A 22,102-nucleotide genomic window follows, 5' to 3' on the forward strand; every position below is an offset into this window, starting at 1 on the left:
TTCCTGTGGAATATCTTCCTAAACAAAGTGTGGTTTGTCATCAAGTAACACACCCAAGAGGATAAGAATAAATAGGATACTTTAATATACAATACAATCTCAGTACACCGTGGAAAACCAAGACAACAGTCAGTTGGTAAAGAGGAAAGTTATGAGTACGGACATTCAGATGAAATGGTGCCAATGCTAGAAAATGTGCTTAAACAGTGCAAATCAAATGCTTTAAGACCTCTAGTCACATGTGTTTTTGTCATGGTCAGGGGTCCTAGTAAGAGGGGAGGACAACCACAGACAAAACAAATCCAGAGGTGGTTGCAAAGCACTTGGTGTAAAAACAAAATGGAAAGGAGAAGAATCTCACCCAGCAAATATAGAATCAAATAGAGCTATGCCTTCTGTTGCATATAAAAACCAGAAACCAACACTGTTGCATTGTGGTCTATAGCGGGAATGTTGAGGATTATTGTTCCTATTAGCTAAACACAGCAAGTTTGGGACAGAAATACGTTTCTGCTCTGCTTGAGAACTGCTCCAATGTCCTGCAGTTAAAATAAAAAAAAATCACTTTCCAACATCTGCATTAAACCTTAGCATTACACCCTCAAGCTTTGGCAGCACCACACTATCAGCAGGTCACAACTATATAATGTCACTGACCATCATTATAGTCAATAAAATATACAAGTATTTGCTGGTGAGCAAGCTGACTGAAGGAAACAGGCAAATATAACACACAAATATGAAACGTGCGACCGTTTATCTTGGGATATTTCGTCTTGAAGCAAATCTTAATATTATTTATCATAAATAGACACGGATATACAAAGCAGAGTGATGAAGTGGTGGAGGAGGACAGTAACATGGGACATTTTCACTGACTGACAGCGAAGACTAACGGCTGGAACCTCACTTGGAGGTTAACGGATATATCCACAATATAACAATGTTTACGGCTTCATAGCATATAAACATAAAGGACTCTAAGCTCCCAAATACCAGCAGCGTAAACACTCCAACACAATGTTTTACAACCTGCTCATTTCCATGGTTAACGATTGTGCCCGCGGATGAAATATCCCAAAATAAAGCTTGATGACAAAACCCTGAACATGATTTCTTTTTTTAATACAGTACGACAATGTGACATGTAAAGGATGGACTTTAAAAAGGTAGATTTTGCCATAAATACCTGATATACATAATCCCACTTCAATTCCCTGTTAAGGCAAATAAGCTTTCAGTTTAGGGAGTGCATAAAGCGTCAGTATTTCGAATAATGGATGGGTGCAATTGCATATATATCTACTATATGCTACTCTCCTGACATGCGACGTCAATGTACAACCCTGGCCGAGGACACAACAGACCCTCCTAAACTACAACCATTAGCGGAACAGCTTCAATTCTCTATCAAAATCAAACTCCAAACAGCAGTTTTCTGGTTATTCAGGGTCAGTATGGACAGTTTCCTTTCAAAATATAATGCTCATACCTCTTTGAACACGTGAAGATGCCTCCCTACCATCAATACAAAAAACGCTTTAAAGGAAGGCTCTACCCGGGGAACAGATACGATACTCACTGTACATATCAACAACCAGGAAACTCTTACTAAGGTCTTGTGTACTCATGATTTCTAGAACGGTATATCTTCTAAGTTACACGTGACAACATTGATATTACATAGGATAACTACGTACAGTATGTCGTCTGGCTAGTTTCTGACAGTTATGCAAAGGAGCGTTAACACACAATTGTCTTTTGAGGAAAATCCCAAAAGATTTTTGGTCGGGTTCTACAACAACATGTTACAAATCGAAGGATATTACGAGGTCTATATCACAAACGCCGATCAGTGACCTGCACATACAGGGTGACGTACAGTACAAGATAAAGTCCGATTGGTCTTTCAACGTACAGCTAATGTCAACCTGCCTCGTCGAAATCAGTTAGGCTTAACCTCACATGCAAGCACTGTGGGTAGAATTACTTTAGTGTCATGTTTACATGCACAAAAATACTCTGCATACCACTTTGCACGTACAGTTTAAAATATCTTAAAAACTTGCCATTTATGTCTTAAGTTATAAGAATGTCATAAGAATTTCCTTGCAACTTGATAGGAATACTCACACAATTTACTTAAACGGCAGCGCTGTTCCTAGAGTGATATAGTATTTGGATGAACATACGCTTATTCTTATCAAATCTTCTATAAAATTGGAACATGGGATTCATAACACCTGGCAAAAATGGATATGAGCTTACTGTCATTAGATCAAAAAACTAGACAAGACAATCAGTGCTCTCTAAGAGGAAGCAACCCATCATTATGTGCATGTAAACATGGTCACTGCCATGTTAGGCCTCAGGTTATACTTCTAAGCTCTGTACAATAGTCATCAACACGGGCAGGTTTAACTAAAGGGCAAATTCAACAGCGCATTGGCCCGAGTAGTGACGCTGAGTGCAAGCTTTTGTTACTGCTACCATACAGGAGGTTCCTACACGACTACAACATCCTGCTACAAGGAAAGCACTAGATCTGGATGATCCTGGTCTGGCACTGTGTAAACATTGCCTTCAGCTCGCTCTCTTGGGCTTCGTTGACAGTATCTGGCTCTGGGCTTTTCTGGACCTTCGCCACGGCAAAGTTGATGCCCTGGGTGAGTCCTGCCTGGGTGAGGCTGGCCACCTGGACCATGGAGCTCTTGATCTTGGCAAAGGGGGAGACTACTCGGCTGCCGTTGCTGTCTGCGGGTGAGGGGCCGAGGCTGCCCTCTATCTGTGAACACAGGCTCCTCTGAGAGCCTCCTGAGGCCGCAGAGCTGGGCTTCTGGACGGCGAGGAGGTTGGAACTGGAGGTAGTGGAGTCGACGTCAAGTTTGGATGGCCTTGGAAGCTGGGGCTCCTCCGGGACCTGCTGGGGCTCGGAGCTGGGCTGCTTCTCCGAGTTTGATAGGGTCTTATTATGCACAGGCACCACGGGGACGGCAACTGGTGGGAGCTCTCCAAACACCTCCACAGGTTGGGTCTGTGCATCCTGGACAAACTGGTGGCAGTAGGCATCAATAGGAGTACCAAAGTCGATCAGAATGGCTTCTTCAGCCACCGAGGCGGCCCCTGGGGACTTGTCGTTGCTGTCTTGAGTGGGGCTTTCCTGCTTCCCGTCGCAGCCAGTGACCCTGATAACAGAGGGGACATTTAGCTCCACGCTGCCGATAGACTGCGAGCGGCTGCCCAGTCGGGGATGCGATGCTACAATGCCGCAGCTGGGCAGAACATAATCCACGTTTTCTAAAGAGCCAGAACACGGCAGCTCTGTGTCGGAGTTATAGGAGTCGGAGTCGTCGGAGATTTCAGAGTGCCCGTCAGCCATGTCTTTCAGGACTGCTGTCCCAGGGTTGTTATCTGATGTCTCCAGGCTGCTGTCGGACTTCCACAGGTTGACGTGCATATTTGGCTTCAGGAAATCGACTTTTACATCAGGTTTGGAGAAGTTTCCCAGCCTCCCGAGGGGCTTGAAGGGGCCAATGTTTACATTCGTCTTGGTCTGTTTGACTTTCTGGTTGAGGGAGGAGAATTTGTTAAGAAGGAAACTCTTGCCCTGAGCCAGACCAGAGCTGCCCTGCACCTGGTCCGCAGGTTTGTTCTGGATGCCCATTATATCCTCATGAGGTTTACTCTGCCGCCTGGAACACAGAAACACGCAACATAACCAAGGTAAGACTGTGCTTTGGTGGCTGCAAGTGTGGGTCTTCTATAATAAGTCAATAATGAGCTGTGCAGCTGAAAGAAAGACAGCCAGATCCTTAGGAAAAAGTGAAACCACATTTTTGAATATAGGGCCGATACAGCATAAAGTCTGGTATTCTATTATATCAGGTGTTACATCTGGAGTCTTGGCTTCAAAATTTAATTTTTTAGTAATGTTTGCACTATGAGGCAAAAACATGCTATTTTCCTTGTTTCCATTAAAGACAAACTGTGTGTTTTTATGTGTTCGATGGAATGCATTTGAAATCTATGTTGTAACTAATCAATTATCACAGACTGGAGAAAACATCCCGCTAGCATTTAGTCAACACTAAATGTTTCAGTGTCTCTTTTGATTAAATACCCAACATTTATAAAACACTTATGTAAACAAACTGCTGTTCAAAGGGTTCCCAATGTGGAAATTAAGGAATATTTGGCGGTCATGAGCAGGACTGAAAGAGAGTTAAAAATGTGTCTCTAAAAGGGCAGGAAGAGGATGTTGTTGTTTTTTAAATCTCACACACAATAAAACATGCAAACTGCACCAAAATCAATGCTGTCAATCTAACTGGAATTCTTTTAATTTTTAGAAATGTTTCTTCACTGAAAAACTGACTTACAGGGGTTACACTTTTCTTATTATTGAATGGTTTATTGGTTGTAATCAGGATGGACATTGGATAAAAGATTGACTCGTGGAAAGTTGATAATTAGCTGAATATATTTCAATTAATTATATTTATATGACGCAGTCCTGTTTGTCCTCTAAGAACATCAGAGCCGCCTTTTAAAAGTGAAGCACCGGGGTTGGAAATGATGAAAAATGAGTCCTCACCTCTCCAGCTTCTTTTCCACCACCAGCATGTCCAGCCCTGTGGCCTGTTTAGTTATGCGCAGCATCTCTGCTATGCACTGTAATGTGTCTGAAAAATGTCACAAAGTCAGTCTCAACCATTCTTTGAAAATTGTGTTTTGTTGTTGTTTAAAGAATCTAAATAATTACATCCTTACCTTTCCCATCATCCTCAGGATTTCGTGTCGCTGCTCTCAGCGTGTGAAAGTATCCACTGGTCTCTTCGCTCCTGTAATGCAAACGCATGCAGCAGAACTTGGGTTTCCCAAACAGGGTAGGCTCTGGACCTGCAGAAAAAAGAAAACACAACTTGTAACTTCCATTTGCATGGATCAAAGGCGGAGAAACTGCTGAAAGGTTAGTGAGAAACTGTTAAGCACACTTTTGGGAAGTGTTGGGTGACTCAGAGAGAGTGAACACGAAGAACCCTCACTTCTGCTTTGAGTGCAAGTGCTTACCGATCTCGATCTTTTCCAATCCCTCTAAATTGAGGCGCTGGTATTGGTTGACTTTATCTGCTTCTTCATCGTAGCTACAAGAAAATAGATGCAAACATTAATTTATCTATGGATAACAATATCTAAATATCACTTTGGTGAATGTAATGTCAGACTTACTAAGCGATGTAGTAGGCTTTGTCAGACAGGAGCAGCAGCACGTCGACGTCTTTGTTGGTTGCATCAACAAGGCTGGTAGAAAATAAGAAAAACAGGCACTCAGAAACAAAAACTAAAATGAATAACTAGAACAAAAGAGAGGGCAGCTAGCTACTAACCTCATGTCACAATTGATGAGGGCCCAGCCTCCGTGAAACTTTTCATCATCTGGCAGCAGGAGCTGCATGTAGGTCTGCAGCAGGAGGCTGACCTGCTCCTGCGCTCCCCTCTGGCTCTCTATCTCCTTCTCTTCGTGCTCCTTCTCTTTGCTGAAGATGGAGTACAGGTCCTCCGTCACAGGGAGGCCCATCATAAGGTCTGGAGGAACAGCCAGAGGAATCAGAAACTGGGGCAGATTTTGAGTTTAGATAGAGCTATAATATGTGTGTTTTTTCATACCGATTACTGATTGTCTGTAAGCATCCCTGAAGCGGTTCAGATAGTAGCGGTTGGCTGAGTTCACGCCATCCTTCATCACACCAGCCAGCCTCCTCTCCCCCGTTCTGGTGAAATCTCCCTGAAACAGAGCATACCGTGTCTGTTCAGTATGTATTCTCACTTATCTTTGCCCCTGTTTGAAAGGGGGGTTGTATTAGGTCTAAGGTGTTTCTATTTTTTCTTCAAAGCCACAAGATTCCATTGAAAAAATCGTAATATATCAGAGAACAGGGGGTTCCTTGTCTACCACTGCTTTGATTGTTTTATTGTCTTATTTGTGGGGAATCTGTGAATCTGTTTTAAACCTTAATGACACCAAAGTCACACAATAACATAAACTAAATGATCGTTCATCGCAGCAGTAGGCTAGCAACTCCTGGGTTCTGTGAGCTAAAGTCACTGGTTTTATCACTGGAATGTGGTGACTTTGAAGATAGCACTAAAGGAAAATGAAAGTTTCAGGTCCTCAATGGAAAGGAATGTTAGAAGTTGAGGCGAATCAGAATCATAAATACTTTATTCATCCCAAACTGGGAATTTTTTCGTTGCAGCATTAAAATACAAAATGAAGCATAACAACTAATTAGAAATAAAAATAAGAAATATACAGGAGTACAAATAAATGTGGTAAAAATATTCTAAATATAGATATTTTTATGGTGGCTAGAGTTTGTTTTCTTTCTGTCCCCTTCTCCTGTCAACCTGTCTGTTTTAAAACATCCAAACTAGTCCATACTTGTCATGCTGATTTGTTTAATCCACTAAAATACTATTTGCTCTGTTGGTTTGTGAGTCTTCTTTGTGGGAAAGCTAATCCCTTATCTTAAACAACTCACTTAACTGACTTAAGTCTTAACTGAGTCCAAAGACGCCTCACTTCATTGCTGCTTCTTTAAGCAAACTCTGATTCAGAAGTGAATGTGTGTGCCAAGACAATCCTGTTACCTTGAGTGCTGCTGTGCCTGCGTACTGTCTGCTGATAGTGTCTCCATTATTGGCCCACATGATCTGATAAATCTTGTAGCATTTGAGAGGCAGAGGCTGCTCCGGAGGCATCACACCCAGTTTCTTCAGCTGCGTGGAGGACGAGACACATTAGAGATGCTGTTAGTTTGAGCACATGGTGACGCCTCCATCTCAGCTCACACTGCATCTGGGCGAAATGTCAGCCTATATTTAGCTACATATTATATAGATCAATTTACACTTCTCATTAAATGTAATCTGAGATGAATACGGTGAAGCTGCTTGATTTCTAGAAAGCTTATAACAGATTTTGGGTGTACAAACTATGGTTGTGTCGATGTGCACTAGGGATCTGTTCTGCTATCTTTGCTGTACAAGTATCCAAGCTCTGCCATCAGTGTGTGCGATCTGATGAGCAAATATATGCAGATATCAGTAATCTATTGTACAAACAACAAGTAAAAGGCCAACAAACAAACAAACAGAGACAAGGGCTCATGCTGCCAAGTCAATCTGCTGAATCAGGCTGGTGAAGCACTTTGTAGTCCCAGTTTTAGACAGCAGTCATATAAAATGTCTAGGACGACGTTGATAGATCTGTATTATTATTGTTTTTGAAATATAACTTGTTTTAAAAATGCACAACAATTTACAGAAACAAAGTGAAATGAGTATTTACCCTGAAAAAAGAATAACTGAAAAAATATACTTAAAAGTTATTTAATTATTGCCATTCTTTACATTCTTAATGGGCAATGAGTTGGAGCTTTTACATTTAATTAGCTTGGCACACGCTTCATAAAGAACAATGTAAGCTTCAGTGTTAAAGTAATGTATTATAGTAAATTACATTTAAAAAGCAGCACCTACAAGTGTATGTTTTTTTGCCAGACGGATAATTCTTACCTGTTGTTCCATCACCGCGCGAGCGAACGCAGCCTGCACCACGTTGGTCCTGTCCAGGCAGTCCATACAGTTGACTCTAAAGATGCCCTCCTGCTGACAGATGACTCCGGCCTGATCCACCCTGATGGAGGACGATACATACAGGATGCAATCATAAAGCTACAATCTTTAACCCAATAAAAGCAGCTCCTTATAGTTATCTTACAAAACAAATCAATAGATCGAGAGAAAGATAAGCAAGAGTTCATGATATCAGCACTACTCTGAAAATTACAAAAACACTGACACCACTTACCAGGCCCACTTCATGTCTGTGATGATATCAGAGATTGCATCGGTCAATACTTGCACATTTTCAAACTTCATACCTCGGCTGAGACACAGGATACAAGAAGCATAAAGGGGAAGTCAAATACAACTTGTTTTCAAAAAGGGACAACTACACTCGAGTTATGCTGAGGGAAGCGTTTCTCTTACCAGTGCTCGTGAAAGTCAAATGAAACATATGTGAGGTTTGGGTTGTTGTAAAGCAAGACTTGCTTCAGAAATGCGTCGCCGATTATCTTCTCCCGTCCACTTTGATCCACCAAGTTAATGATGACCTGAAGAGGATGGTAAAGAGTGCGGTCATTTAGCTCTGTGTGTAACATTTTGCCCCCACAATGAGATGCTGAATTTTTAAGGAAGGACAACAATTTTAGTCGGTATGCTACACATGAAGCACATAGAATCTCACATCTGAAAAGTAACATTGCTGATACATGTTTAAAAAGCATCTCTCACACAAGACTGATGTATACAAGCAGTCAACAACTATGCTATGCACATAGCCAAGCACACACACACTCTGGCAAAGCAAACCCACCTGCTTTTTATAGAGTTTAAGCTGTTCGTCAAAGTGAGAAGCAAAGTAGGACATGGTCTCCTTCTCTCCTGAAAAAACAACAAAACATGCATTCAAATGATTTCAACGTTACTGAATCTGACTAAAACACAATCAAAATTATTTCCAACATTCAACAAATTGAACATAAAAGATCAAAAAGATCAATTGTGCAGCCTTAGTAAGGAATGAAACGTCTTGTTTAAAAAGGTACAACTATAAAAATGTTTTGCTGCTAGGTGGCCAATATTAAACAGAAAAACCTCTCTATAGAACTGTAATCAAGATTAAGTAGTTCTGCTGACCTTTCTCTAAGCGTGGCCGGGGATTGTAGCGGTACCCCGCCTGGCTCCAGAAGACGGGCACGGAGCCACGACTCTGCACAAAGGACAGAGTGTGGCTGTGCACGTGGATCAACTGCTCCGTCTCCACATAGTTAGCCACATGGCCATCGGTATCCACTCCTCGGCGCTTGTACCGCATCCCTTTGGACAAGAAGAATGCACGAACACTATTCAGATTACTTATATCACAGATCATGCCTCACTTCTAGAGAATTTTTGTGAAAGAAACTCGAAGTCGATGTGGGAACAATCATTCCTAATGACTAAACACAAGCCATATATTCTGGGTGAATCACAGTTCATGCATGAAGTTACCAGCTCATAGAGTCCTATTGTGAACCCTGAAATGTTGGGTACCCCACAAGTTTTATTTTAGAATTGCATTGTATGGGTCCCCAGCACATAGAAACTGCCGGATGCTAACCTGCATATGTTGGGCAATTTGCACAATTAGCATAAATTGCGTAATTAGCATTACATTGCATAATTGGGGTAATTGATGATGCTGAATCCATTTCTCACATTTTCAGGATCCAAAATGGGAGTTTTAACCAGAAAGTGGCCATATTTGTACTCCCTGTTGGCTAAAAAACACTTTCTGGTTAAAACTGCATTTTCTGATCGTGAAAATGTCAGAAATGAAATCAGCAAATTGCCCAACATATGCAAGTTAGCATCCACCCGTTTCTATGTGCTGGGCACTCGTACAGTACATTTTCTCACATAACACATTGGGGTAAACATTTCCGAGTTCACAATGCTGGCAACTAGACTAGTAGGCAGAGCAGACAGAATTTGTAGCTCTACCTGCGCGGTGACGGCTGCGTCTGGAGATAAGAGCCACGGTGAAGCGTGGATGGATGTCATCGACACAGGTGATATCCTGTGGTGGCGTCTCAGGGCTGCTCCTCTCCTCATCAGAGGTCTCATTGTAGTTCACCACCAGTTCTTCAACCTGTACAAAGCCCTGGATGATTGGAATCACCCAGAAGTCCACCTCTGGCACCTGGAGTACGCAAAAGTAAAAAAATGGACAAGATGATAAAATGCTGTTTGGCAAGGAAGCTCTTTGCATGCCACGTATATTTGAATATAACATCTGTGTATTTTGCATAACTGCTAGCACTTGCTTTCACAGAGTATTTTCATACTCTCCCGATAAAGCTCTGGTAAATATTCAACTGCAACACTTACACAGCAGGGCCAGCTGTGCTCTTTGAGCTGACAAATGTAAAGAATGGGGAGCCAAAGGGCATTTAAAAAAAAATCTAACATGAGAGAAACAAACAATCACTGTGTCTCTATGGAAGAAGAATGTACCTTAAGGTCAATAAGGTCTTGGATCATGTGTTTATTCCAGAAGAAACGGTCATCCACCTTTCACAAAGAAAGAATACAACTGTCAATCAGATGTGACAGTTTTGGAGGTATGAATATGAGCTGCAAGACGCGTTTCTCTCCATACCTGTTTCCATAGGGGTAGGCTGGACTTCTCCGAGTCTCCCTGACGCTGCACCGTGTTTGTCAGGTCGTAGGTATCGCTGTAGTAGAAGGAATCCGAGTCCATAAATACCTTGTAGAGCTCATCCAGCAGCCGCCTCTCCAGACGTTCCTTCTCTTTGTTTTCCTTGACCTGGAAGGCAGGGGAATACTGGATTGGGTGTGTGGATAGAAAAGAGCGGTAAGTGAAAAACCCAAGAAAGAAAAATCCCATGAGAAACTCAAAGCCTTTAAAAGCATGCTGAGAAAGTAGTGTGTAGGTTTGAGGATAATGGAATTCATTTTACTTGAGTGTACAACCATATAAATACCTTTTTCTTGATGGGCACAGCCACATTAGATTTGATCTGGCTGAAGGTTTTCATCAAGAACTTTGACTCATCGGGAGACGGGGCCAGCTTCTCTGGTTTGTCGATTCCAAAGTGATGTTTCTTGCAAAGCTAAAAAAAGAGTATATTCCATCAAATGGATATAATTAAATACAGATAGTAAGGATATTTCAAAAGATAAAGTTTATTTGATGAGGCTGTTATCATTTCATTTAAAACCACCTTAGATTTCCCAAAACAACAAACAAACATTTCAACAAACATAAAAAAAACCAGTACTCTATATTTCTATTTTTCCAAAGCTAACACAGTAAACAATCTTAAATAGTCTATAGTATCTATATCTATAGTATTTCTAAGCAAAGGGGTGAAATTACAGGACGGTGACTAAAAGCCTATCCAGGGAGGATCATCCTTATCCGTATTTACTCACTTGAAAATAATTCTCTGTCCCACCATCCATGAAGTTTCCCTGAAAGACTGAAAACTTAGTAATATTCTACTTTCTTTGAGCTATATTGCAGTGATTTTATGTCTGGAATTTAATGTTTACTCTGAATGTGTGGGTGAAAATAAATAAAAAATACAACTAACATCAGAGATGAATCATACAGTGATGCATTCAGGGTATTTTTGGATTTATGAAATAATTAAATGCAGTTCAGTCATCTCACAAGCACCATTTAAGTGATTGCCAAAAGGGCTGAGTGCAATAATTACAGCACAAGTACATGGACACTGATTCTCTTGTCTCATTACGGTAGTGTACACACCTCCAGCTCGAGCTCCTGGGGCTCTTCATCAGACAGAGGAATGACTGCTATCTTTGTGATCTTGTAGACTTTGTGGTTGCCTGGCAAGTTGCCCACCAGGGCTTTCTGGCGGATTAATACGAGGCCAAGAGGAAGGTCTGCCAACATGAGAGAAAAAAGAAGGGGAAGCTGCGTCATGGGTGCAGAATTCCTCACATTTTGAGAGGTGTGAAAAAAGCAGCTGCACACCAGCCATTAGCTGCAGATTTTGCACTCATGGTAAATAAATATCCAAACCATGTTCATGTATTATATATTTTCTTGTGAAGGGTATAATGTTTGATTATCTTACCCTGAGGCCATACAAACTCTGGTTTATCATCAGTGGAATCACAACCATAACATCTTCGGAAGTACACACATTTCAAAATACTTTAACACATTTTTTCACACCTTCTCTTGTGAGGAAGATAAATTCTAAGACTGAATGATTTGGCAACTCAAGCATCCACTGCACACAGATGGGAAATACTGGTGCAAAAGCAAAAAACAGATGAAGGTGAAATGGTCAAAAATAAAGGTCATTCTCCACTTACCTGTGTGAAGCTGTATCTTTCCAATGACACCTTCTACCAAACCCAAACAGACTGGATTCCAGGCTAACAACAGGTCGGTTGCTGAAACAGAAACATGAAAATGAAACACATCAGTGGTGTAACAAAGCCAGCTCATTAAAATATGCTTCAAGCCAGATAAACAGCCAGGGTTAAAACAATTACACCAGAATAAACAGGGTAATGTAGGCCACTTGGTTTATTCGAACCTCAAGTTGAGTGAAAGGTTTAAGGCAGCAACACCTTTTCTTTCACAAACAGCTAATTTTTCAAACTAACCAAACACAAAGTGCAGAGAAAGAGTTGAGGTTAGGTGACTTCCTGTTATAATGCTTAAAGTTATTTTTAATACCCAGTTTACCACTCTCAAAAAAGTTGAGTACGTGGTCTACAAATTGCAGCTTGGGGGAATGCAGTAACAAGCCATAGATAGTAGAATCTCACTTAATCTGTATAATGTATGTCTGTTCATCTTTATGGTTTTAAAATAGCCTGTCTTCATTTTGTCTCCTCAAATCGAGTGACCAGAAGGAAAAACTTGAATGCCTAGCATTGGTGACAGATTATACATCAATGTTGGAGAAAATTGGAAAAGTATGAGAGGTGCTGCTAAGGGTGGAGAACATGAACTGTAGGCAGCGTCAGACAATGACTCTTCCTGTTCCACCAGTCAGAAAAATTCATGTACAGAAGAACTGCCTGCGAAAGTCACTTGAAGAAATAATACAAGAACAATACCACAACTTCACTCCAGAATGTGTGATATATTGGAAAGATGTGCTTTGGAGTGGAGTGGAAACCCAGAGAGGAGTGGAAACCCTTTTTCCAATTAAATAATGAAACAGTGGTGCAACTAAAAACCTGTTCAGGATGGCTGCACAGCCATACCACTTCCACCGACACACAGGATGACAGGCACTGCCTTCTGGTGACTAATGAAACTTCTCTTTTAGTTCAGCAGTTCTTTCAACAGATTAATATGCAGTTCCCACAGTCCATTCCCTTTCATTCAAAAAGGTAATCATGGCCAATTCTTTATCAAAATTGTGAGCAACAACATCGGTACTCTGTTATGCATTATTGTGTAACGCCAGGAGCTGCTTCACACACTTAACATGCCTGTACCTGTATATTTTGCACTACGTGATACATTAGAATGATATTGTAGTTTTCTCATAATACACTACATTTGAATAGTACATCTGTTAAGCTTTCAAGTACATCATATGAAAGCTAAAATGAGGTTATCTTGCCCTCCTTACAGCCCTGTACTATGTGTGTTTATTCAATCCCTCAGTGTGTAACATAAGGAGCAGAGCAAAAACTTTGAAGTCTGTTTGGGGTGTTGGCACTCCCAGAATAAAAGCTTAGACGATGGTTCCAAGACTTAGAAACGGCGCATATGAATTAGCAAAAAATCTAATTGTTATCTTTGACGCAGCTAGATAAATTAGACCAATATAATGATAACCCTTATACCAGAGATTAGTGAGTGCCAATAACGAGTAGGAGATGAGACTAACCCAGTGAGGTGTTTTAAACTCACTTACCAAACAGGCTAAGAAGTACATAGCATTATTTCACTCTGATAGGTAATAAAGTGGAGTGTTAGTGTCAGGTAAATGGCCGGCTGCGGTACAGAAAGCTGTCATCAGTACGTACCAGGTCTGACCGTCATGGTCCCGTCTTTTCGGCTGCACCAAAGAGCACGGTCCCCGCTCTGGAGAATGTAGTCGTCTTTGGCTTGGAATAGCTCCATTTTGTCCCTTTACGTGCCACAAAAACAGATAACTAGCTGTCTTCGCAGCCAGGCACTGGTAATAATGAACTTCCACGTCCTGGAGGTTGACTGTAGCTAGCCAGAGAGCGACTGGCTAGCCACGGTTAGCTCGTCCCCCTCAGGCTGGTGAGCTACGGGAGCTAGCCACCTAGCGAGCTAGCAGCAGCAGCTGGATGCTTATCGGATTTGTTTATTTCACTTACAAGCATAATGTTAATAAAATCCCCTTTCCAGTTTGGAAGCAGCCCTTACTGCTGTCATGCTGGAGAGGGTAAAAGCAAAGACACATCAATGAGTGAGGTGTCCCAGCTGCTGTGTGCAGTTCAAGACGTAACCGAGTTTCCTGCTCTAAACAATAACACGTGATCTGTCCCGTCATCACCAGTGTGCAGGTACCGTAGACCTACATACAAAAATACATGTTCGCATAAACTACACCACATATTTTAAATCATTGCAATAAGAGATTTCGTGATGTTATATTGAAAGAAACCATTATGTTGATAGTTGGTCTCCTCATTCGGATGAAAGTGCAAATTAGAATGAACTTTTTGATCGGCTTTATTTGTCTTTAAATTCAAATAAATGTGATATTACTAAGAATATAGCTTTTACATGGCATTATTTTTGCCCTTCTTTTTCTTTAAAAGAAAAAGTGATACTTTATATCAGTGATAGCAAAACATCACAGCTACAGCACCTTTTTTTAGAGACAGTAGAGCTTATCCCATTTGAATCTAGAAAAAAGAGTGGATTAAGTGCAAAACAATCACCAACAAAAAAAAGGAATTAGGTGCCTATTTTGATGTTACATAAAAGAACAAAAAATTACAACATTTTAGCTGTCCACACCCGTTTAGGAATAAGGCAGCAAAAATGTTTTGTTATGACTCAGCTGGGCTTTGAGGGAACAGGAAGGGAGCAGCTGATCTCAGACAGAGACATTAATGTTACTGTTGAAAACTAAGCCAGACTTAAGAAAGCTGAATACTGTTTCTGATACACGTCTTTAAATCCAAAGGTGTAGCACAACAATACATTAGAAAAATATGGATTATTTAGCCCATGAGTAAATTGTGGACTTCAAATTCATACTGCGTCTACACATTTAAAGCAAGTTCCAATGCAATGATAAAAGATAAAGAAAACAAGACTTCTAATATATTACTAAATAGTAATCAGTCTCAGATGTTGCAGAATTGTTGGGAACCCAAATATTAGTCAAAATCCATGTCAAATAAATTTTATTTTCAAACATACCAACGTGATTTGCTTTCAACAATGCATCAGTCTGCTATTCATAAACAGTGAATACAACTTTACCACAATCTATCATTTTGTAAGGGCCGGTTGGGCACCTTACCTTATGATCATCAAAGCAACAAATTAGGAACAACTGATTAGTGTAATCTTTTTGAACAATTGAGTTTGCTTGCTTCATCTCTTTAAGCACCAGGCCCTTTCTCACAGTTGGAATTATTAAGGGTTGTGTTAGCGTTATTACAGATTGTGGCTGCGATGGTTATACATTCTGACAATCTTAAACTGTGAGTCCTCATTAGCACCAGGTGCTGATTGTCCGACATCTCGAGTAAGGTCCACATCTGACCTCAATTTCTCATTACACATTCATAAATGTACCAAAATACTATATAAGGATATAAATACTAATTTCGATTTTTTGAAATAACAAGTAAACCAATGCACATACAAACACTCAAACACATCAATCAAAACCTGTGTAACTTGTATATTTCAAATGAAGTGCTGCTGGTCTTTCAGCATGATACATTTCAATGATGGCAAAGTGCAAAGACGGCAAAATCGGTAATGCGTCAAAAAGCAGCATCTAATAAACATATTCACGGTGCTCTGTGACAAAGCAGTTCCAACACGACCATGTGGCTATAAAGGGGGGAAATGCTTTTTTTTCTGTTGACTGAACTCTGCTTTAAAGCCCAAATGTTTGCACTTGTGTACTAACCGATTTTCTGACTGGATTAAGAAAAGCTGCATACAATATTTGATCAAGACAAAAGGCCGCCACACATAACACTTCTTAAGAAAATACTTCAACTCTTCTTCCATTTATTGATGAAGGCCTCTTATTTCCACTTCAATTTGACTAGAAATTGTTGACAACACCTTGATCTTGACAGCTGTCTTATTATGAAGACTTTGGCACAACATAGAAGGCAACAACATTTGCTTGAAAACATGATTGCACTGATCTACCATCAATTATGTGCTGAATGGCGGGAAATACCAACACTGTTAATCAATGCATGCAACTTCCACAAATGCTGTAGAAAGAAGAGGAGTACAGATAGCTGAAGCAGGCTCGTTCACTATCAAATATACAGCAGGTCATCCTGCTCTCCTCTTCAGTGTGAAGTCATTATGAGATCTCCTTTGCCAGCTCTACATTCTCCTTGGAGATCATTCTGGGCTCTCCTTTCTGCGTCTGGCTGTCTCCCTCTATCGCTGTTTCGCTAGGTGGCCGCTCCTCCAGCTGCTCCAGTTCTTCCAGTATGTTCTGAACACGCCGGACTCCATCCCGTCTCGCCTGCCGTACGTCTGCACGACCTTCTGGGTCAACAGAGTCCAGTGCTAAGAGCTCTTTGGTCAGCAGCTCCTCCAGTAACAAGTATTTCTTACCGTTCTTCTTTCCCTCAAAACATCTCACATCCTGCTCTAGTTTAGCAACCCTTCCAACAATCTGCTGTACTTTAGCCAAGCCTGGATGCACTGGGCTCTGAGCAGCATGTTCAGCCTCAACCTTCACAGGTGGGACCTCTGGGGGAACAGCTGTCGTGTCCTCGGCCTCGGGTTTGGGAGGTATTTGTACTGTGATATCTGCAGTATGTTGTTGTGGTTGCTCCACTTTCTGCGGCTGCTGGAACTGTTGTTGCGGCCGCTGGAACTGTTGCTGCGGCCGCTGGAACTGTTGCTGCGGCTGTTGGAACTGTTGCGGCGGCTGCTGGAACTGTTGCTGCGGCTGTTGGAACTGTTGCGGCGGCTGTTGGAACTGTTGCGGCGGCTGCTGGAACTGTTGCGGCGGCTGCTGGAACTGTTCAGGATACTGAGGCTGTGGGGATGTCTGAGGTTGTGCCTGCTGAGGTTGCTGAAACTGTTGAGGTTGTGGAGGTGGGGGCGGTTGGAACTGCTGAGGTTGCTGGGGTGGAGGCTGTTGGAAATGCTGAGGTTGCGGGGGTGGAGGCTGTTGGAAATGCTGAGGTTGCGGGGGTGGAGGCTGTTGGAACTGTTGAGGTTGCGGAGATGGAGGCTGTTGGAACTGTTGAGGTTGTTGAGGCTTTTGGAAGTCAACTTCTGTGTGCGATGGGTGGGGGAGCTGCGCGTTCTCGGGTTTCTGCTGAGCGATGTGTTGTTCCTGCTCCATTTTCTGGGGCGGGTCTCTTGTGAGGACATGCTGCTGAACCTTAGAGGTATAAAAACATGACGTCACAATTTAGTTCAACACTTACTGACGTTAAAATCAAGATAGATCCAAATGTAAACAAACAAATATCTTATTACCTGCGGTCTCTCTCCCATCACCTGCGTTATAATAGGTGACTGGCTTCTAATATGAGGTTGGAGGTGAATAGAAGTAGCATCGCGATGTGGAGGATTCATAATCGGAGAAGCTCTCTCCCGGGGAGGCTGCATTGCTGCAGAATAGCCAGGCCATTCGTCGGTCTGATGGCGATGGAAGGGCTGATGGTGCTCTTGGTAGGGGATACGCTGAGAGTAGACGGAGGGATTTAACTGAGCCTGTGTTGGTGTTTGACTTCCTCCACCCTCATGGATCACGCGGATGGGGATGTAACCTGCTTGAAGACCAGTGCTGCTTGGGCGTGAGGGTTGGTGATGCGGGGCGGTGTAAACCTTAAGAATATTTGGAATTGAAACAAAAATTCAGTATTTGGTCATTTATTTTGTACCATAAAAAGATGGTTTTGCAGCATTTGTACTAAAATCCTACCTCTGCTGTTTGTGAAACAGGCGAACTGGCCTTTCCAGGCTCAGGGGAGCAGCTATCCGAAGATCCATGTAGGGGTGATCTGGGCCTGCAGTGGAGCCCCGGCGTCGGGGAAGGTGTCCGCCCGTCTGATCGGATATTTTGTGCAATAGTTGGCTGGATGTAGGAATAACATGGATGCTGTTGCTGCTTCAGCTCTGCACCATCATGGAAGACAGGGATAGGGACATAACCTGGGCGCAAAATGGGGTGCTTCATCTCCCTCACAAAGGTTTTCTGTGTCTCCTGAGGGCTTGGTTCTGGTGGTATGTTGGGACCATTTGATGACACTTCCCTGACCTGAAATTGGGCCAATAGAATATGGATTCAATTGGTAGTTATTATATCTTTATAACATTGATAATCAAGAATGTATTTATTTTAAACAATATGATACAGCAAAGGAAAGCTACTAAATAAGATATACTTATATTAAACACAACATAGAACTGAACCACAATTGACATTATAATCCCTCAATCAAAGGCAATTACTACTACATTTGTCAAATCAAAGACGATTTGCTTATTTAAAGCAATAAGAATTACTAAAAACTATTTTAAAAAGCAAGACTATTTTCTATTGTAACAAGCTATTTTTGCTGAATGTTGAGGTAAAGAAGTAACATCAATGTCCTCTGTGTATCCATCAAACACCTTTTACAAGTGAACTCTCATACATTCAGCGAAACTATCTAAGTAAGTCCAGCTAAACAATCCACCATGTACGGACTAATATTACAAACAACGTAGGTATTTTTAATAGGAAAGTTCTCTCAGTCCTGAGATAACTGCAAAGGTTATAGGGTCAAATGTGGAACTTCCACAAGGAAATGCTAAATGTATCACCTCTTTGAGTATTTAATAATGAAAGAAACTTCTGATTAACATGGAATAATGTTCATTCGCCATCAGAAAGTCTCTTTGTTTCTTTGTTTTGCTCCAAAACCACAGTGACATCTTTCACCATAGCATACAATATTTTGGCACACCCTCTAAACCAGGGGTGTCCAAACTTTTTTCACAGAGGGCCACATACAGAAAAATATATGGAGAGCGGGGCCACTTATAGAGGTGAATATTGCCTCAAAAGTTAAGATATAAGTTAGCAAAACAAATGAAATCAAATGTAGGTGAATAATGCGCGATACTAGAAAATGCTGTAAGAAAAAAACAGCCTACATCTCATCTGTCTTTAAGGTTTCATTTATTTTGTTGGCAGCTCATTCCTTAAAACAGAAGCCTCAGATTGATTATAATAAGAGTTAATATGAAGGTTCTATATCAAGCTTGTTATAGAAATGAGTTATTGGGCTTTTTTTTATCAACTAAGATTTGTTAGAAAATGTTTTACATTTTAAATGACTGAATTTATTTGAAAATGTGGCTCATTAATATATTTCAACATATTTGATAGGCCTAAGTACAATATAAGATAAGCAAAAGTTGAATTTGTGGGCCATATACTTTCAGAATTTGCAGACGGCCGATTCAAAATGACCTGCCGCATGTTGCCAAATGCGGCCCCCGTGCCGTAGTTTGGACACCCCTGCTCTAAACTAACATGTTATTAGCTTATCATAATTATGTCATACAAAGAGCAGGAACTGTTTTGCTACACTGTTTGATAACTTTTACCTATAAGAGAGTCAATTAATATTATGCTGAAAAAACGGGTTTTTTTTCCATTTGGCAAACTTCTTTTACTAGCAGCTGTTTTAGTCTTATCGTATAAAAAAGAACATGAATCTGAGAATAAATGTGCATGCATGCACACGTAATAATCACATTGAAAGTGACTCTTATTGGGGACTTACTATTGGAAAAATGATATAAAACAGGAAATCAATCACAGCATTTTATCTCAATTAGTTGGGAAAAATGATACTATCCACACATGCCAGGAACTCAATTGATCAGAAAATGTACATTTTCACAACAAAAAAGTATGTTTGATTTGTTTTCATAGTGTACCAAGTAACTTGACACCTGCTAATGACAGCTATAGAGCAACAAGTCGCTTGAGAGGTTCAGCACTCTGTCAATGATATATAAAAAAAATGAGTAAAGATCTACCCACTTACTCCAAGTACTGAAGCCTACAGAACAGAAAACTACATTATGTAATCCAGTAGCGTTTTCGCTCGAAAAATAAAGTTATGAAGTAGCTGTGAACGACCCTTTGCCCTCTGCCATTTCTGTATGGGATACTTCACACTGCCAGCACCGTTGCACCAATTTTATCCCCTGACAGCTGTGTCTTTCCAGCAGATTCTTTGGGACACTAACTTTGGACAACAGTGTCTGTCTGTGAGACGAAAGATTAACAGCTGGCAGCCTGCGAGGTTAACTTCAGTCAACCGGGTTTTCTCCGTAGACCTGTATGTTTTCACACCATGTAATAAATACAGCTGAACATGATATCCGGGCAGCCTCTATCATACAGTTATACTCCAAGCAGGCCAAAGTGAACGGGACCAGCCTCAATCCTTGTAAGGCAAAAAGTTTAATATGAGCTGGACGTCGCTGTGTTTTCCACCATGAAAGAAGCGACATTGAAATACCGTAAGCTCATCATAGGTAGTCTACTACATACTGCATGGTGAGTCATCGAGTAATAATAGAGTTAGATCATGACACTGGAACATAACGGGGTTGATCACCCGTTATAATAGGCGTCTGAGCGGTCTGTGAGGGGGAGGTGACGGTGCCCAACAAGGCCTACAGTCAACAAGATTAATACACAACAGTGATGTAGCACGTCTTTAACAGCATACCACACCATAACACCTGCTAGAACCGACTAAGCTCGACGGAGAAATAAAGAGTAGTGCCGCAGCTAGCCGCTAACAATGACAAACTTTATCCAGCAGCTCCGTTACCTTCTTCGTGTCGTGTCGCGGGTCATTCCAGGTTGTCGTGCGGTTATTGTGATCCACAAAGAAGGGCCATCCAGTCTGAGGGTCAATTTTGACTTCCCAGCCGAGGGGGAGAGGGTCGCTGTCATTGTTGGCCATTGTCATTGTCGGTGACTGTGTCTTCATGCCGTTCATATTGCTGGCTGTCGAGTACTGAAACATGTTATGCAGGCGACGGACGCTTTAAAGATTCCTTGAAGTGACGTGGAAAAGTGGGCTGGAAGTTTCTCGAAATAGCCGGGTTAATGTCGGGGGCGGACAGCGCTGGAGACTGTGGCATGGGTTCCCAAAGCTGTTATGTCGCAAACCCCCCAACATAGGCTCGTATTAAACCACTGATGTGCATTTAATTTCCCAGAAAGCCGCAGGATTTTCACTGCAGCTGTGTAGAAAGTGCTCCCTTCATAACGGTCCTATTCTCTCCGATTGGAGGGGAAACCATCAGTGGTGTAAAGTAACTAAGTACATTTACTCAAGTACTGTACTTCAGTATAATTTGAGGGATTTTACTTGAGGATTTACATTTATTGCTACTCTCACCCCACTAGAAATCAGAGGTGAATCGTGTACTTTTACTTCAATTCATTTATTAAATACGTTTTCCGTTTTGGATAATGATGTGAAATATAACCAACACTTAAATAAGACTTTAGTTACACCTGGAGTAAATTCCCAATCTACCCTGCACTACACCAAGTAATTAAAACTAGCTGCACCTTTACGCTCTAATGCATCAATATTTATAACCAACATGTATAATAAATATGATTTTAAAATGAGACAATCTGAATAATGACTATTTGCCTTTACCTTTGGTACTTTGTGATATGTTGATGTTAATACTTGTGTAACTTTACTTGAGTAACATTTTGTTTACAGGACTTGTATCAGAGTACCCAACATGGACCACTGTGCGTCCTCAGACCCCCGCTTGAGAACAACTTGCTGTGTATTAGTCAAGGGAATCCCGACATTTTTCATAACAACAGGTTCCAAACATGATACATCCTGTCTGGGGGAACTCTGAATTTGTTATGCAATAGTGAGCTATGGTGGGTGACAGTGTGGGCAAGGTGACACCTCTTAATTCACAACACTCCATTCAGCCTCAGACAAAAGATATAAGTAAATGTCAAAAACTCATACTCACTTGGCTGGTGACTGTCTGAAATCACGACATGGATTTTTTTAAATTCAGAGACAGCAGTTTTAGAATTTTGATTTGGACATCTGAGAAGTGTTCAAATTGTCAATAACAAAACCTGTACAACAAAGCCTTTGGAGCCAAGTACTGTACCGGTTAAAGTATATTAACAACACTCAATAAGCATTTCTCGAAATTCATATTATTTTTATACTTTATTATATAGTGAGAAGTAGGAGA

The 22,102-nt window shown here is 41.2% G+C and overlaps 2 protein-coding genes across 4 annotated transcripts; both read right to left on the reverse strand.

The window, feature by feature from the left end:
- Window positions 1-62: 62 nt before the first annotated feature.
- inpp5f (inositol polyphosphate-5-phosphatase F) lies at window positions 63-14,104 on the reverse strand. 2 transcript variants are annotated; one of them, XM_063875528.1, is made up of 20 exons: window positions 13,663-14,104; window positions 11,983-12,063; window positions 11,408-11,544; window positions 10,617-10,745; window positions 10,271-10,438; window positions 10,126-10,182; window positions 9,613-9,811; window positions 8,767-8,946; window positions 8,444-8,511; window positions 8,056-8,180; window positions 7,874-7,951; window positions 7,579-7,699; window positions 6,652-6,780; window positions 5,668-5,785; window positions 5,388-5,586; window positions 5,230-5,301; window positions 5,071-5,144; window positions 4,771-4,899; window positions 4,595-4,682; window positions 63-3,692 (listed from the first exon to the last, which is right to left on the reverse strand). In XM_063875528.1, the coding sequence occupies exons 1-20, from the start codon at window positions 13,757-13,759 to the stop codon at window positions 2,540-2,542; spliced, it is 3,402 nt and encodes a 1,133-aa protein (XP_063731598.1). In that variant the 5' UTR covers window positions 13,760-14,104; the 3' UTR covers window positions 63-2,539. The 2 variants fall into 2 exon arrangements, with proteins under 2 accessions (XP_063731598.1, XP_063731597.1); XM_063875527.1 differs by having other exon boundaries at window positions 10,271-10,456.
- Window positions 14,105-15,007: 903 nt separating this feature from the next.
- bag3 (BCL2 associated athanogene 3) lies at window positions 15,008-20,906 on the reverse strand. 2 transcript variants are annotated; one of them, XM_063874944.1, is made up of 5 exons: window positions 20,683-20,906; window positions 17,766-18,101; window positions 17,318-17,668; window positions 16,760-17,219; window positions 15,008-16,717 (listed from the first exon to the last, which is right to left on the reverse strand). In XM_063874944.1, exons 1-5 carry the CDS (start codon window positions 20,878-20,880, stop codon window positions 16,179-16,181), a joined length of 1,884 nt encoding a protein of 627 aa, XP_063731014.1. In that variant the 5' UTR covers window positions 20,881-20,906; the 3' UTR covers window positions 15,008-16,178. The 2 variants fall into 2 exon arrangements, with proteins under 2 accessions (XP_063731014.1, XP_063731013.1); XM_063874943.1 differs by having other exon boundaries at window positions 15,008-17,219.
- Window positions 20,907-22,102: the final 1,196 nt, after the last annotated feature.

The sequence above is a fragment of the Eleginops maclovinus genome, chromosome 22, assembly GCF_036324505.1.
Source record: "Eleginops maclovinus isolate JMC-PN-2008 ecotype Puerto Natales chromosome 22, JC_Emac_rtc_rv5, whole genome shotgun sequence".
Classification (NCBI taxonomy): Eukaryota; Metazoa; Chordata; class Actinopteri; order Perciformes; family Eleginopidae; genus Eleginops; species Eleginops maclovinus.

Coding starts and splice junctions, on each gene's coding strand:
- inpp5f (XM_063875527.1), bottom strand. CDS start 13,759: ATGGAGCTATTCCAAGCCAAAGACGACTACATTCTCCAGAGCGGGGAC. Junction 4,900..5,070: donor ATTGGAAAAGATCGAGATCG/GTAAGCACTTGC, acceptor TTTTTTCTGCAG/GTCCAGAGCCTACCCTGTTT. Junction 4,683..4,770: donor TCCTGAGGATGATGGGAAAG/GTAAGGATGTAA, acceptor GACATTTTTCAG/ACACATTACAGTGCATAGCA.
- bag3 (XM_063874943.1), bottom strand. CDS start 20,880: ATGTTTCAGTACTCGACAGCCAGCAATATGAACGGCATGAAGACACAG. Junction 18,102..20,682: donor CGCGACACGACACGAAGAAG/GTAACGGAGCTG, acceptor GCCCAATTTCAG/GTCAGGGAAGTGTCATCAAA. Junction 17,669..17,765: donor CTGTTTCACAAACAGCAGAG/GTAGGATTTTAG, acceptor AATATTCTTAAG/GTTTACACCGCCCCGCATCA.